Genomic DNA, 14615 nt, shown 5'->3' with positions numbered 1-14615 from the left:
CCAACAGAAGGCCCTTCCAGATGTTTTATGATTGAGGGCATGTGCACATACACATATACAGCACTAGGCCATAATGCCAACGTCATGCTTCATTCACATCTGATTGAATGTCAAGGCTTCCTGGATCCTTTGCAGCAAGATAGTGACCACTTACATCTGGTAGATGGGGATGCACTCTGCAGTCGAACTCGAATTTCACTCTCTGAACAAGAGAAGAGACGGAGAGGCTGTGAGGGAAGGAGCCAGAATCATAGCCCCTGACGCTGAGCTCTGAGCAGTGGGTGAATCTTTGGACTACTATGACATTTCTGAGTCTCAGAACTGGGGAACCTAAGTGTCCCCAAAAGAGTGCTGCTAAAAAGGGGACATCTCTCTCCTCACCCCACCTGCCAACTGCACACTCCCAGGCACCTGGAGACCGCCTCCAGAAACTGCTGACTAAGCAAGCAAGCTCTGTTACACTCAGCATAGACCATTCCCTCCCCCATGTCCATTTCACAATGGCCAGACCAAGCTTCTCTCCTTTCTCCATGGTCTCTCAGGCACAGGGGGAGAATTCTAAAACCTACAGTGATTACTGGACAGCAGAAACCCTCACCCTTCCGGGCTGCAGGCTGGCCCATATTAGCTTCTCAGAAAATGCTAGCTGAATAAATGAACTGAAGCCAGGGATAGCACTCACCTCGTGTTTGGCTCCGTCCTCTGGTTGAAGATGATGCTGAGAAACAGAGAAATGTCATCTTAGGCATATGTAAGAGATGTCATGCAGAGAACTTTTGACATGAAGGTAGATTCATTGTGTGCCTAAATGCTTTTCTGGATAGTATATGCTTAATAAATGAGGACCAATAACTGAAGGGCAGAGAACATTTTGTGATTCCCCAGCACATTGAGGGTGCTGAAGTCGCTGAATGAGGGTTGGGGATGTAGATTAGTGGGAAAGCGCTTGCCTAGCATGCATGAGGTCCTGGGTTCCATCTCCAGTACTCATTCCCCACCCACCAACACACACACACAAAATTAAAGTTAATTACCAACAGCTATTAGCTGTTGTTAGCTAAGGTAGTCCATCTGGGGACATGATCTATTTGCACTGATTAAGTGTTTTAAAAGGCTGCCACATAGTCTATTTAAGTTGCTCCTAGAACCTGTCTTTGTTTCCTCAATGCAAATAAATAAATAAAATCATAATCACTGTATAATCAATAGTTATATCATTAATTCATGTGCACAGTGAGATTCTACAAACATGGACCAAGATTAAAGGCCAAGTGAAGATGCATCCTAGGTTGTCACCAGGCATGTGATATGGCCCTTTGAAGTAATCTGTCATGGAGGTACTGGGATGGTGGGTATTGTGCATGGTGACCAGTTACTCTCTGCTGGTAGTTCTCTGTGCCTCCAATGGAAAGAAGAATCCCTACAATTACTGCTTGCCTTAGGGGGTATCTGTCCAAGCATGAACCTTGTATGAATGGCTTGCCACTTTAAAGTGTCATGAGCAAATGCTTATGACAGCAAGTAATGTGACTGATAGTTCTTTTAAGATGCTTCAGGATTAAGAACAAGGGAACAACAGGTCAGTGGAGGTCAACTCCTTTAGAAGAAGCCATTTAGCTCACCAGCCTGTCCCTGGGCATTTTCTTAGTGCCCACTTGAACATTTCTTTTGGAAAATAAGGAGAGAACATACCAAATTCCTTCCGGGGGTACTCCGGAGAAGAGTTGCCACTGGAGCTCCCTAGAGAGGGGATTAAAGACTTGATAAAAGTGGCCACTTGGTCACTTAAGGCTTCCCAGAGAGTGGGTGGTGCCAGCCACTTCTTCCTGAACCTCAGTAGCCAGAGGTGTTCCAGGAGCGAGTGCAACACCCTTCAGCAGTCATTTCCCGTGATCCCGTGAAGCAGGCCCATGATTCAGAACATGGACCCTCAGGGACCTGGTCATAGCACTACCTTCTGGTCACTGATCTACTCAGAAGGTTCAGGGTAAGAACAGAGCAGAGCAGGAGGCCCACCTGCCTGGCTTTCCTTCCTTCATTCCTGTGTTTTTTTCCCCATTGTGTTGTTATCTGGGTTTGCCCTTTATCAATGCTAGAGCAAGTGACCTGTCTCTGATTAAGCAAATGTCCCTTTAGCACCAGAGAATTCTCTGAATTTGCGAAGAAATGCAGGCCCTGTTATAATGAATGCACCATAAAAGCCCCTGCTCAGGCCTTGGGTCGGGGGCACTGGGCTGTGCAAGTCACCTTGTCTGGTGCTGGGCTTCCCGGCACCCTCCAGCAGCTCTCATCCTCCCATCCAGTGGGACAGCTTCTCAGGTGTGGGCTGTCAGCCCACTTCTGTCATTTACGAGGATACCCAGTCCCTTCTCCATCCCTAGTCCCTCTCTCCTCCATTAAACCCAGGGCACCTGGCTGCTGGTTTCCCACTGAAACTGCTTCTGTGGATAACCAGGGCTCAGTGGCCTTTGTCAGGGAGCCCAGCTGTCCTCTTCCGCACTCCTCCCGAGCTGAGCACTGAGCATTTCCTCAGTGCTGCTGCAAGTTCTCGGCTCCTGCCAGAGACAGCGACCCTTCCTTCTTTCTCAGTCCTCTGGTTCTTCTTTTGCCTTCTCCCTCCAGCTTCATCCTTCTTTGCTCCCTCCTGCTTTCAAACGCCCTTCCTTGGCAGGCTCCTCCAGTGCCCCAGCTTCCTCCAGCACCTCTGTGTGAACGCCTCCCACTGGGTGTCTGGCCCTGGCTTCTTCCCTGAGCTCAGGTCCCAGGCCCACTGCCTGCTTCTGCCCTCCCCTGAGAGCTGGGCAAGCAGCTCAACCGCAGGACCAAGCAACCAAATTCATCCAAGTATGGTCCTCCACTGGGCTCCCTGCTCAATTGTTGGCACCACCTTTGGCCCAACTTGCGCTTGACTCCTTCCAGACATTGCTGCCTGCCTCCTATTTCTCTTTATGTTTGATCAATTGCCAAACCCGTGGACTCTACCTCTCATACGTGTCACCTGCTCCCCTTCCCCCACCATTAGCAAGCTAATCGTAGCCCACATTTCCCTCCTCGGGACTATTGTAGATTTCCTTTTTAACCTGTCACCTGTGTTCATTCCTTCCTTGCCAATTCTTCCTGCAACATTGCTTCCAGAATTCTAGTCTTGGACCTCAAATATGATAGGCTCAAAAACTATAACCTCTGCAGAGCCAGGTGCAGCGGTGCACACTTGGGATTTCAGCAACTTGGGAGGCTGAAGGGTGGCAAGTTTGAGGCCAACCCTTAGCAACTTAGTGAGACCCCCGTCTCAAAATAGAAAATAAAAAGGACTGGGGATGTGGCTCAGTGGTAAAGCACCCTGGGTCAAATCCCTAGTACCCAAAACAAACAAACAAACAAACAAACAAATAAAATAATGATATAAATAAATAAAAACCTCTGTGGTTTCCCATTGTGTGTGAATAAAGTCTAAATATCTTATCCTAGCATTGAATCGGGTCCCCATTTCTCTTCTTATAAATGCTACTGCCACTATCTCTGTTAGCCTCGGAGGTTTCTGCCTGTCTGTGCTTATCTTGCTACTCCCTCCACCTGGGTTGCCCCCTCTCTCCGACTGTGGTCCAACTCAGATCATCACCTTCTCCATAGAGCCTTTCCTGATTTCCTCAGCTGCAGATGATAACTGCCTCCTACTTGCACCACAGAGTTATTTAATCTGTCATCTTGTCTCTCAGAATATAGACTCCTTGAAGACAAGAGCCATGTCTGATTCACCTGAACACTCACGAAGGCACCCCACAATTAAGTGCTAGTTGAAAAAGTGACCGAGCAAACCAATGAATGCACCAGGACGCGGGACTATAGGGGGAAAGTTTCAAGTAACGGGGTCTCCAAAGGAAACGAAGGAGGGAGCAGTAGGAGAAAGGTGGGGGCGGGGTGCAGACCCAGGGGAAGCCAGGTGGCCCATACACGAAGCTGCTGAGGACACGGGCTGCCCCAGGGAAGAGGCCAGCTCTCTCCCGCAGTTTGTGGGCTGATACCTTCGTAGGTTCCATGGCGGGAGACGTGGGTTTTCCTTTCGAAGGTGGAGCCTGGCGAGTTGGGCAGAGTGGAGGCAGGTGAATGTGCCCTCCTGTAACTGGAGGTAGAGGCGTTGCCGCGGATGCTGCCACCTGCAAGTGGGGAGACCCAGTGACGTTAGCCAAGAGCGCTCAGGAGCTCACATCTAAGGCAGGACCCCACAGGAGGCGCAGGGGACGCCCGGAGACCACAGGCGAGAGGAGGCTGCCCAGAAACGGAAGGGCACCATCCTTGCCACTGCCTTTCCCTCACGTGCCTAATGACAGTGCACAGAAATGGCAAGGTCTAGGCAGGGTTTTCCTCGAGGACTGATGTTTCATCCTGGAGCACTGCCCGGATGGCTTTGAATGTTCTCCACGGCCCAGGGCCCCTCCACAGGTAGGCAGGTGCTTCTCTTGGCCCATCTGGGTTTTCCTTTGCAGTTTCACTACATGGTGTCTCAAGTGGCTTTGGGGGTTGTGCGCTCTCTTGTTTTTGATTCATTTTGCCTTGCTCTGACTTGTTTGCTTTCCTTTGAAAGAGGGTTTCGCCAGGAACAACAGGCCTCTGTTGGATGCTCGCCCAGTGGGATCTTCTACAGTGTGGGATTACAAGTCGCCAGATTCTCTTCGCTCACTAACCAATAATGGAGTTTCTCTTCTTGTTGTTGGTAATTCAAATTGCAAACCTTGGATGTGGTGCACTTCCCTAAAAGAGGTGGCCTGAAGGGAGGGATTCAGTAGGGAAACAGCCACCTGTCCACAAAGTCTTCTGAACTAACAAGACTTAATCACACTGGAACTTTATGAAAATGGATCCATTTTAAATGGGCTTTGAATGCTGAGATTTAAATGTGGCCACCTCCCTGGGTCATGTGTAATTCAGATAACTCTTTGGAACCTTTGGGATGGATGACAAGTAGTTGTAATTGTCCCTCTCATGGACTGATTGAGGACCCCATCTGCCCGCCTCCTTAGTGGGGCTTTGTTGGTGGCTCCCTCTCCGTCTAGTCTGTCTTGCCCCAGCCCTCCCGCCTGCAGGCACTTACTTGAGTTTATGTAGCCGCTGCTGCCATGGGTCAGGCTTTGTTTCTCCAGTCGGCTACCTCCACCAAGAGAGCCTGTTCTGGCATAGCCATTGCTGGTTCCCCCTTCTGCCAGAACCAAAAAGCAGATGACAGTTTCAGGGTGGAGTCAGGGTGCCAGCATCCCTGCCCTCTGGACACTTTCCCTTGTTCTTCTCCAGGACCCTCCTGGTTGAGTCCCTCTCCCACCTACACTACAAGGTGCAAGCTGCTGAGCTCCAGCTTGTTTTGATAGCAGCCTCTGCAGTGCATTCCCCTCTAAGGTGAATGCAAAGCCTTCTGGGTAGAGCATAGCGGGTTTCTCATTTGGACTAGGCAGCTGAGTGATGACAGGCTCCTTGAGCTCAGGCCCTGGGTCGGGCTTGCTCTTTTCAAATGCCTGGTCAAGGCCCAGACACAGCAGCCACCAGAAGTGCTGGAGGGACTTATGGCAGCTCTGGGTTCCATCTGGCAGCCCATCTTTGCTCTGGCCTCCCTGCTAATGGGCAGCCTCTCTCCATCCCAGTCAGCTGGGCTTCCTGGGAAGTGCAGGGGCAGCTTAGGGACCTAACTCTATTACAGAATCAGGAGCTCCTGGAAAAATAGTGGAGTAAAATGGAAGCTCAACAGGTGTCAATCTACTGAATGCTCAGGGTAGATGGGATTTCTGATACTTTATTGTCTACAATAGGCAACTCTGTAGAGAGAGAAAGTTGATTTGTGGTTTCTGAGAGTCAGGAGAGAAGAGGAGAATGGGGAGTGACCGCTAATGGTCGTGAGGGTTTTTATTGGAGACAGTGATAGAAATGTTCTAAAGTTAGACGGTGGCAATGGCTGCACAACTCTGTTAATATACCAACAGCTGGTGAACCACATATTTCCAACTAGTTAGTTTTGTGGTTTACAAATCAACATCGATATAGCTGTTAAGAAAAAAAAAATATCTTAGATATTTGGGATTTGCTCAAAGGAGAGTGAACTTCCAGGTTCAAGGTTACCATGGTGGGGGGACTTCACACATGACCTGCTGAGAAGAAAGCTATGAGATAGTCACTTACTTGGTGGTAAGGAGGTAAGTCTTGTAGTTACTGTTTCTGTGATAACTGGAAAAGACAAAGAAGAGGTTTTAGCGAATGTACCAATACCTCTGTATTTTGACATGGCCTGTTATCTGTCATGAGCTAAGCATATGAAATTAGGTTCAACATAGATATTTGCATATTTGTGGCTTAAAGTGTGTGATCGAATCCACTGTGCATGAAAATATGAGCAATAACAATGCATTTCAAGGTGCCTGGAAAATAAGTTCATATCTCTTTGGAACCCAGAGCAGTTATGCACTAATGTGAGAAACGAGTTGTCTAGGCGTCAAGGTCACTTCATTGACAGTGAGATCCAGTCCAGGCTTGGCTTTGACTTGGAAGGAGGGCCAGGTACTCTCGTTTCAAATCACACCGTCTCCCTGCCCTTCCTTCCAAAGTGCCCCAGACCAGCTGGGACCAACACCCTAGCTGATGTCACTATGTGCCTCTTGATGAAGTGGGAAGCATTTCAAGGGTGTGGTCTTTAAAAGCAGACGTCACTACGTGTGTGTGTGTGCATATGTGTATGTGCGTGTGCATATGCGTGTATGTGCATGTGCATGTTTGAATATGCATGTGCATACATATGTGTATGTGTGTGTTCATATGTGTGTATGTGCATGTGCATATGTGTGTATGTGCGTGTGCATGCACACAGGAATGAGGGTAGAGGTGTGAAAGGAGAAGAGAGGAAGGAGACGGTGCAGGGTCATTTTGTGCCACTGGAGGCTGTGCCATTGGCACCTGCTCCGGCCAGCACTGTCTCAATTGCCCCTGTCCTTCCTCATGCTGCATTTTCCTGATTAGTTCAGTTGACCTACCAGGACCATGAGTGAACATAGCAGAAACAGCATTCAAAGCATTAAAGGGAATGCTTTTTCAGAGGAAAGTGGCAGTTTGATTTGACGAATAGCTCTTAAGCTTTCACTAAACCTCTCATTGTACAGAACTTTGGGATTCTTTGACAAATCAAGAGAAATTATTTCCTAACCTAAAGTTCTGAGTCTATGGAGCCAGAAACTTTTTATTGGAAATAAATGAAAGTCACAGAATAAGTGAAAAGCTTGCCTAGCTTAGAGTTGATAGGGGGACAGGTGAAATGTCTCTGAATTCATCATTTGTGCAGTTCACAAAAAAGATGTATCCATTCTCAATTCTTAGTGTAGATTTTAACTATGACACCAGTGTTATTTCAACTTAGTCCTGAAATAACTAGGATATTATACTTTAGGATTTTTGTTGTCTTATATCTCTAAACAAGGAAATGGTTAAATAAATTAGTGGATTTATTCAGAATATTTATTATACAATCATTAAAAATACTGCTTATCACAAAAACTATCCATGGAAATGGAAATTTTCTTTTCTTTTTGCAGTAGTGAGGTTTGAAGGCAGGGCCTCACACAAGCTAGGAAAGTGCTCTGCCATTGAGCCACATTCCCAGCTGTGGAAATGGCAATTTTCATCTTGGAAGAAAAGCCAGGACCCATTTTGAATATGTGTGTTAAAATAAAATTCAACAAGAGCCCTCTTTAGGAAAGGAATAAAATTCCTTTAGGAGCACGTTTATAAGTGCTAAAGTGGTTGTGATGGAATTATGAATAAGTTATTTTATTCCAATTTTTAAAAACTTTTATAATGAAGCAATCATAAATTTAAAACATTCATGTGCTCTTACTTCTTTCAGTGACTTCAGTGCCATCTCGTTTGTTTTTCTTCGTCACATCCATACCATAGCCACCTGCTGGGAAAGCCAGAAACCATGAACAGCCATGTTTCTTACCATTGCTTTTAGCAAGTATAGGTCTCTGCTGGTCAAGTTGAGAGCCAAGAACTTGATTTCTAGATTCAAAGTGGAATTCTTCCGTGTGCATTTTTTTTTTAAACAGGAGTCATTCTGATTTCTTGCCATTAGTTTTAACTGAATTTAATAGTTCCACTTTGGATTCTATTTTTGTACTGGGATCTTGTTTTTGGAATCTAGTAGATCAGACTGCCCTCTGCTGAGCATCAAAGAACTTACATGGCAGCCTTGGTGCCCTGACCTTATCTGACCATAAACCTCTGTTCTCTGCCAAGGTAGTAAATAACTGAAGGATAATTTTTGAGGCACTCAGTGCTATTAACAAATTCGTGTGATGTGTCCCGTAGTGTTTGATGTTCTCTAAGGAGCTCCATGGATATATCATGCTGCACGATTTAGAGTTTGGATGTGAGCATGGTGCTTGATGGACTTAAATCAGCATGAAAATCATATTAATTGTCATAGGTACATGGAACTGCACCCTTTGCAGAGGTGAATTTTCTCTTCCTAATACACCAGCTCTCAGAGGTTTATATGCAGACAGGGGAGGAAAAACAGATGAAGAAAATATCTGTCTGATCTGTGGAGATGGGTGGGTAGATAAATATGCTTCTTCAGCATCCCATGTGCTCCCTTTGTTCTTTCTCTTCCTGAAAAGGAAAGTGATTGAGATCTTGGCTGCTGTGTCCCTAAGCATGGATGGCATGTGGTAGGGATGACGGGAAGCTTGTGGCTGGGAGCTCAAGGCCTAAACACAGGAATGCACAGATAGGTCCCACATCCCAACTGGGCTCTTCTTGCTGTGGTTCTGGTCCCAGGTTCCAGAAGGATTCAAAACCTGGCTTTACTGGTAGTTCTTTCCCCTGCCCTAACCTTCTTGTCCTACTGGTTTATATCTGGCTGTGGTTCAGATAGGATTCCAGGATTGAAAACCCAGATGCCCCTCGCTTGAAGCTCTCTACTCACACTCTGCCTAATCACTTTGGGCACAGTAGACACAGTGCTTAGGGCCACAACATGTTTGTGGGGGCTGGGAGGGGGTGGAATCTACAAAAATGTTTTAATTTTTTTTTTTTTTTTGCAGGGATCGAACTCAGGATCTCGCGCTTGAAAGGCAAGCACTCTACCGATTGAGCTATCTCCCCAGCCCTGTTTTAATTTTTTTTAAATCAAAAAGAAAATGGAATATAATCTAACCTTGATTCTATTCTTCTCTATGGCAATACAGTTGTAAAATATAATTTTTAAAAGTTATTTTTTCACCAGGGCACAATTCACATGCCTATAAACCCAGATTCTTGGGAGACTGAGGCAGGAGGATCACAAATTTGAAGCTAGCCTGGGAAACTTAGTGAGACCCTGTCTCAAAATAAAAAATAAAAATATGGGCTGTAGCTGAATAGGAGAGCACCCCAGGTTTAATCCCCAGTAAGAAAAAAAAAAAAGTTCTTTTTTCTTTTAGTGGAGTAAGAGGCCCATGAAAGCTAAGGTAGGGCCCATGAAAGTCATCATGTGTCCCTGAGGGACTTCCCAGCTGAAAACCAAGACCACATGAAACCAGCTGGTCAACTCCCTGGTGAAGTGAACAGAGACTGGCACAGTTAGCTTCAGGGCCTGTTCAGATGTGCCAACTTATTGCTCATCCGTGCTTTTTAAATGTAGCTCTAGGCAAGGAATGAAGCAGCAGGGAAAACATTCTAGCTGAATCTAAGATGCCACAGAATGTCTTTATAGGTATGTTTCCTGGAGCTAAGAGAAAGGGCTCCATAAACAGCTTAATAAGGGCGTCTAGACTCATTAAGGGCCAGATCTGGCCTGTGACTGTCTGCATTGTGACTATCACCTGCTTAGTGATTTCATGCTAACTTAGATGCAAGTGGACACCCTCTTTTAAATCCTTAGCTTAAGCATGAATTGCCTTTGGGAACTATGAAGCCTGTCTCTGACTCTCCAACTGGTCATTAGCCATGGACTAGAAGGCATCTGGGGAGATTGAACATTTAACGATACCTGGCTGCCAGTTGGGATGTGACTAGCTCTCCAGGATGGCACTTAAATCGATGGGAAATATTATCCTGAAAGGGACTATTACAATAATAGGAACATTTAACAAATTATTATTTAATTTTGATCCTTCAGTGAAATTTACTTCCGTGAAATGTACGGGTATGGGCTGGGTTCATCTGCACTGGTAACCAGTAAGGCAGATGCATGATGGCTCTGCTAGGGAAGAGCTCAGCCTCCAGAGAGCTAACCTGATAAATTCTGCTTGTTCTTTCTATATGCAGAAAAAGGCCCAAACCAAAAAACAACCCAAACAACCCCAGGCCTTTGTAGGCCCTCCATCTATTCTCTAAATTCCAATGGCAAAACCAAGGATTCCCTAACTTTCAGAAGTCATGAACAGACAGACTGTTAAGAAATCAGATGCCCCTTCAGGGCTTGGGACTCCTCAGTGGAAGGCACCCTGTGGATAGAGCCTGCTGAGGTAGGTTACAGGTAGGTGCCTGTCTCACAGTCTGAAGTCACAAATGGCTGTGTGTCCCATGATCATACAGAATTCTCTGCCAGACTATTGACAGATAGATTCCTCTAAACCAAGTATATGAGGAATCTCTCTCTCTCTCTGAGTTATGTAGTAGAGAATGATGGGTTGAGGCACAAATCTGGACTAGGATCATCCTATGGGACCTATGATATTCTCACAGGACTTCTGTTTAGAACATTTGAAGTGCTAGTAATTTTTTAAAGTGCAGCATAAGGAAAAGGGAGGTTTGCCCAGGTTCATGTCCGAGCCTGCCCTTCATGGCAGGCCTCACCTGTGCACGCGTCTTCCAAAAGCACCACTTAATGGAAGCTCTGTCAAATAGCAGAAGCTTTAAATCCTTGGACGTTTGGCACGTTGTATCACTGGCACTAAGAATGAGCAGATCATTCAAGTTTTCAATTTCAAAATTAGACTAACTTCCATCCATAATTCTTTTGTTAAATTTATTCATTTATTTCATTTCAATTTTAATTTGTTTATTTGTTTTTTGCTGTACTGGGGATTGAACCCAAGGGTGTTTTATTTTAGTTTATTTTGAGACAGGGTCTTGCTAAGTTGCCAAGCATGGCCTCCAACTTGTGACTCTCCTGCCTTAGCAGGCCAGGTAGCTGGGATTCCATGCATGTGCCACCAGACTCAGGAAAATTAATTTTTAATAGACACATAACAATGGTACATATTTATGGTCTCTAGTGTGGTTTTTTTTGATACATGTGCACATGTAAGAATCAAATCAGGGTAATTAGCATTCTATCTCCTCAAAGCACTTATCATTTTTAAGTGTTTGGAGCCTGTAAACTCCTCTTTTTTACCTCCTTAAGTTACATAGCAGATGATAGTCACCCACTGTGCTGTGGACACTAGGATGCATTCCTGCTGTGTGACCCTATTGTGGTGCCTGTCATTCAGTCTCCCTGCTTCCTCCCAGGACTTCCTAACTTCTTTCAATCACTATTCTTTGCTCTAGATCAACTCACTTAGCTTTCACATATGAGTGAGAACACGCTCACCCTGGTTCTAAGGCACTGCTTTGTGGTTATTCCATAGCTAATGCTTTTTGAAAGTGTTAAACTGATCCCATGATCCCATGTCTCCCTCTCCCCCTCCCTTCCTCCCTCCTTTCTCTCTCTCTCTCTTTCTTCCTTTCTTTCTTTTTCTTTTTCTTTTTTTTTTTGTAGTAATGGAGATTGAAACCTGGGGTACTTTAGCACTGAGTTATATCCCCAAACATTTTTTTTTGGGGAGCGGGGGCTGTACCAGGGATTGAGGCACTTGACCACTGAGCCACATCCCCAGCCCCATTTTGTGTTTTATTTAGAGACAGGATCTCACTGAGTTACTTAGTCTCTCTCTTTTGCTGAGGCTGGCTTTGAACTCCCAATCCTCCTGCCTCAGCCTCCTGAGGCACTGGGATTACGGGCATGTGCCACTGTGCCAGGCTCCCAGCCCTTTTATTATTATTATTATTATTATTATTTTAAATTTTGAGACAGAATGTCACTAAGGTACCCAGGATGGCCTTGGACTTGCAATCCTCCTGCCTCAGCCTCTTGAGTCTCAGGGATTACAGGCATGTGACATGACACCCAGCTTTCCATGTCCTTTTCTTATGCAAGAACACATAATTTGAAATCTGTTTTCTTCTTTTGTGAGTTTTTCTCTTCCCGCTTCATTTAACCAATGCTGCATCCACTTAAAACTATTCAGAAAATGATGTGGTCTAACACATACACAGGGCCAACCCCTGTTAGCAATAGCAAGTCATTACCATGACCTTATCTTAGTCTAATGACACTTGAGACATTTGTCCTTGATAAAAGAAATGAAGTTGAAGTTGTTTTCTTTCTTTCTTCCTTTCTTTCTCTTCATTTCTTTTCTTTTCATTTTTTTTTTTTTTTTAAGAAACAAACGTCCTATACTTTGCTAAGGAATCACGAGTATGTTGATAACTTCTATTACTCCAATCTCTGTATACTTTAAATCATAGAACAAAACAGCAAAAGTGCTGAACTGTGAGAAAACCATCCACTGACTAGTGATCTGATCACACACACGAGCCGAGCAGCTTGGCTGCCAGGAAAACCTGTGGCCTGAGGTGGACATCTTGGTCTCTACCACGCCTAGAGATGCGTTTGCCGCTTGGTATGTTCTAGGCCACCCTGATTTCCAGGGCTCCGGCCACGCGGGATACAGCCGCTTCCCGCTTATGCTGTTTGTTTACCATTGTGGCCATTGTCATTAATAAGGCAAGTGAACAGCACTCTGCAAAGGCAGACTTCTTTTGGTCAGTCCTAATCTGAGAATGTGGTTAGTCCTTAAGTCTGATCGGTTTCAACAATCAGAGGAGTTTCTAGGCAAGTCTGAAGCGGGCTGTTAACTTTACCTGCCCCAGGTAAGCTCTGATTAGATTCATGTGTGGGTTTTTTTTTGCGGTGCTGGGGCTTGAACCCAGGGCCTTGTGCATGCATGGCAGGCACTCTACCAACTGAGCTATATCCCCAGGCCCCATGTGTGGGTTTTCAGGGTCCAAAGGTAAAGCAGACCCCCTACTCTCCGAGGACCTCTGTCAGCAGCTGAAGGTGTGTTTCAGGTTAGTTCTGCCTCAGATCTGTGCCTTAGTTCCAAGAGAGAACACAGAAAAGTGAGAAGAAACAATTCAGCTTTTTGAACAGATACCTTCTTCAACTTTCACCACGTTTCGCAGACATCATACGTCCAGTCGTTAGAGTCACTGTTAACTGTTTCTCAAAAGAAGTAGCATGCCAGAGGGTTTGCCTCCACTTCAAAAAGCAAACTGGTAATTTGTCAGTTAGCAGTTACTGTGGTCCAGCTAGATACCTAAATTGGTAATTCTCACCCCAAAGTAATTTGGGGGGGAGGGGAGCCAAGTTGGCCAGTGAGAGTCTGTACACAGAAAACATTTTTCTTTCTGATTTTTCTTCCTCCATCCAGACCATTGCAAATATTTCACTTTAGACTCAGGGCAGCAGCAATTCTATAACATGATAAACAGCAATATTTTCCCAGTCCCTGGAACTTAATTGGAACCTGGCAGCACAGGGGCTGCTTCTAGGAAGCCCCCACTCCCTGCACTTCAACTTTATCTCTGAGCTTTTCAGTACTTCTAGCAGGAGTAGGGAGATAGAGGGAGGGGGAGAGCCTGCTGGCGGGAGAGGAAATTGAGGCTGAGAGAGAAGGGATTACAAACCCTTATCATACTCTAAATAAACAGCTTGTCACGTCCCTTTACAATACTGACAATAATACAGAAACATCTTGCCACTACAGTCCAGTATATTTTAGCTGGCCTGCTCCTGTCCACTTATGGATCTTGCTTGCTGTTCCTTTCAAAGACCTGTCTTAAGCAGAACTCATATACCAAAGTCATCATTTACCACCAACTAATGGCTTCACCCAGAACTCTAGAAACCAACAAACTAAATGTTTTCTCCAACAAATATTTAATTTCTAAATGGCAAACCTTAAATCAAAATTTCAGAAAAAGGGAGAGAGATCAGTCTTCCTCTTACTTACCTGGCTTGTGATTTGGAAGGAACTGGAAAACAGCTTGGTCTGAATCCCCCTTCTCTTTCTTCGCCTGATGTTTTCCTCTAGAAATTTGCAATGCCCACTTTTTTTTTTATCCAGACCCAGCCAAGGTGTGTTAAAGCTGAGTGATCTTTCAAAAATGTTCGCTTCTCCTTCTCTCCCCCTTGTTTCTTTCAACGCTTTGCTTCCAAACAAGTCCTGACAAAGGTGTGTCGTGGTTTACTGCGTTACTCCACCCTTCCAATTATCTGACACTTGCTGGATTAAAAAAAAAAAAAAAAAAAGTCTGCCTCCAGGAATCAAACTTTATAGGAGGCAGAAAGTATCTCCTACCCGTTTAGGTAATTAACCATTTATAGACTCATGGGAAAAAGTGAACAGGGCCAGCCACAGGAAATGCCCTCCATGACATCTTAGCTTCTGTAGCCAGAGAGCTGCCTCAATTGGTATCTCTCTTCCTTGGTGCTACGGGGTACTAGAGTCCCAGCGGTATCTAGGCACTTGGGGGGGCTTTCAAAGTGCCTGAGC

General features: G+C 45.3%; 1 protein-coding gene across 3 annotated transcripts in view; it reads right to left on the bottom strand.

Annotated features, from left to right (window-relative positions):
• The window catches only part of COL17A1 (collagen type XVII alpha 1 chain), a 51177-nt gene extending 36905 nt beyond the window's left edge, over window positions 1-14272 (bottom strand). The window contains exons 1-8 of one of the 3 annotated variants that reach the window (XM_079136309.1): window positions 14073-14272; window positions 7865-7930; window positions 6163-6207; window positions 5090-5194; window positions 4023-4154; window positions 1693-1740; window positions 683-718; window positions 155-202 (exon numbers count right to left, since the gene is read on the bottom strand). In XM_079136309.1, coding sequence (XP_078992435.1) covers window positions 155-202; window positions 683-718; window positions 1693-1740; window positions 4023-4154; window positions 5090-5194; window positions 6163-6207; window positions 7865-7916 — 466 coding nt within the window. In that variant the 5' untranslated portion in view covers window positions 7917-7930; window positions 14073-14272. The remainder of the gene's footprint in view (window positions 1-154; window positions 203-682; window positions 719-1692; window positions 1741-4022; window positions 4155-5089; window positions 5195-6162; window positions 6208-7864; window positions 7931-14072) is intronic. The other 2 variants (XM_079136307.1, XM_079136308.1) reach the window with 2 other exon arrangements.
• Window positions 14273-14615: the final 343 nt, after the last annotated feature.

Source organism: Sciurus vulgaris, assembly GCF_902686455.1.
Source record: "Sciurus vulgaris genome assembly, chromosome: 4".
NCBI lineage: Eukaryota > Metazoa > Chordata > Mammalia > Rodentia > Sciuridae > Sciurus > Sciurus vulgaris.
This window is presented reverse-complemented; position numbering and strand designations above follow the sequence as displayed.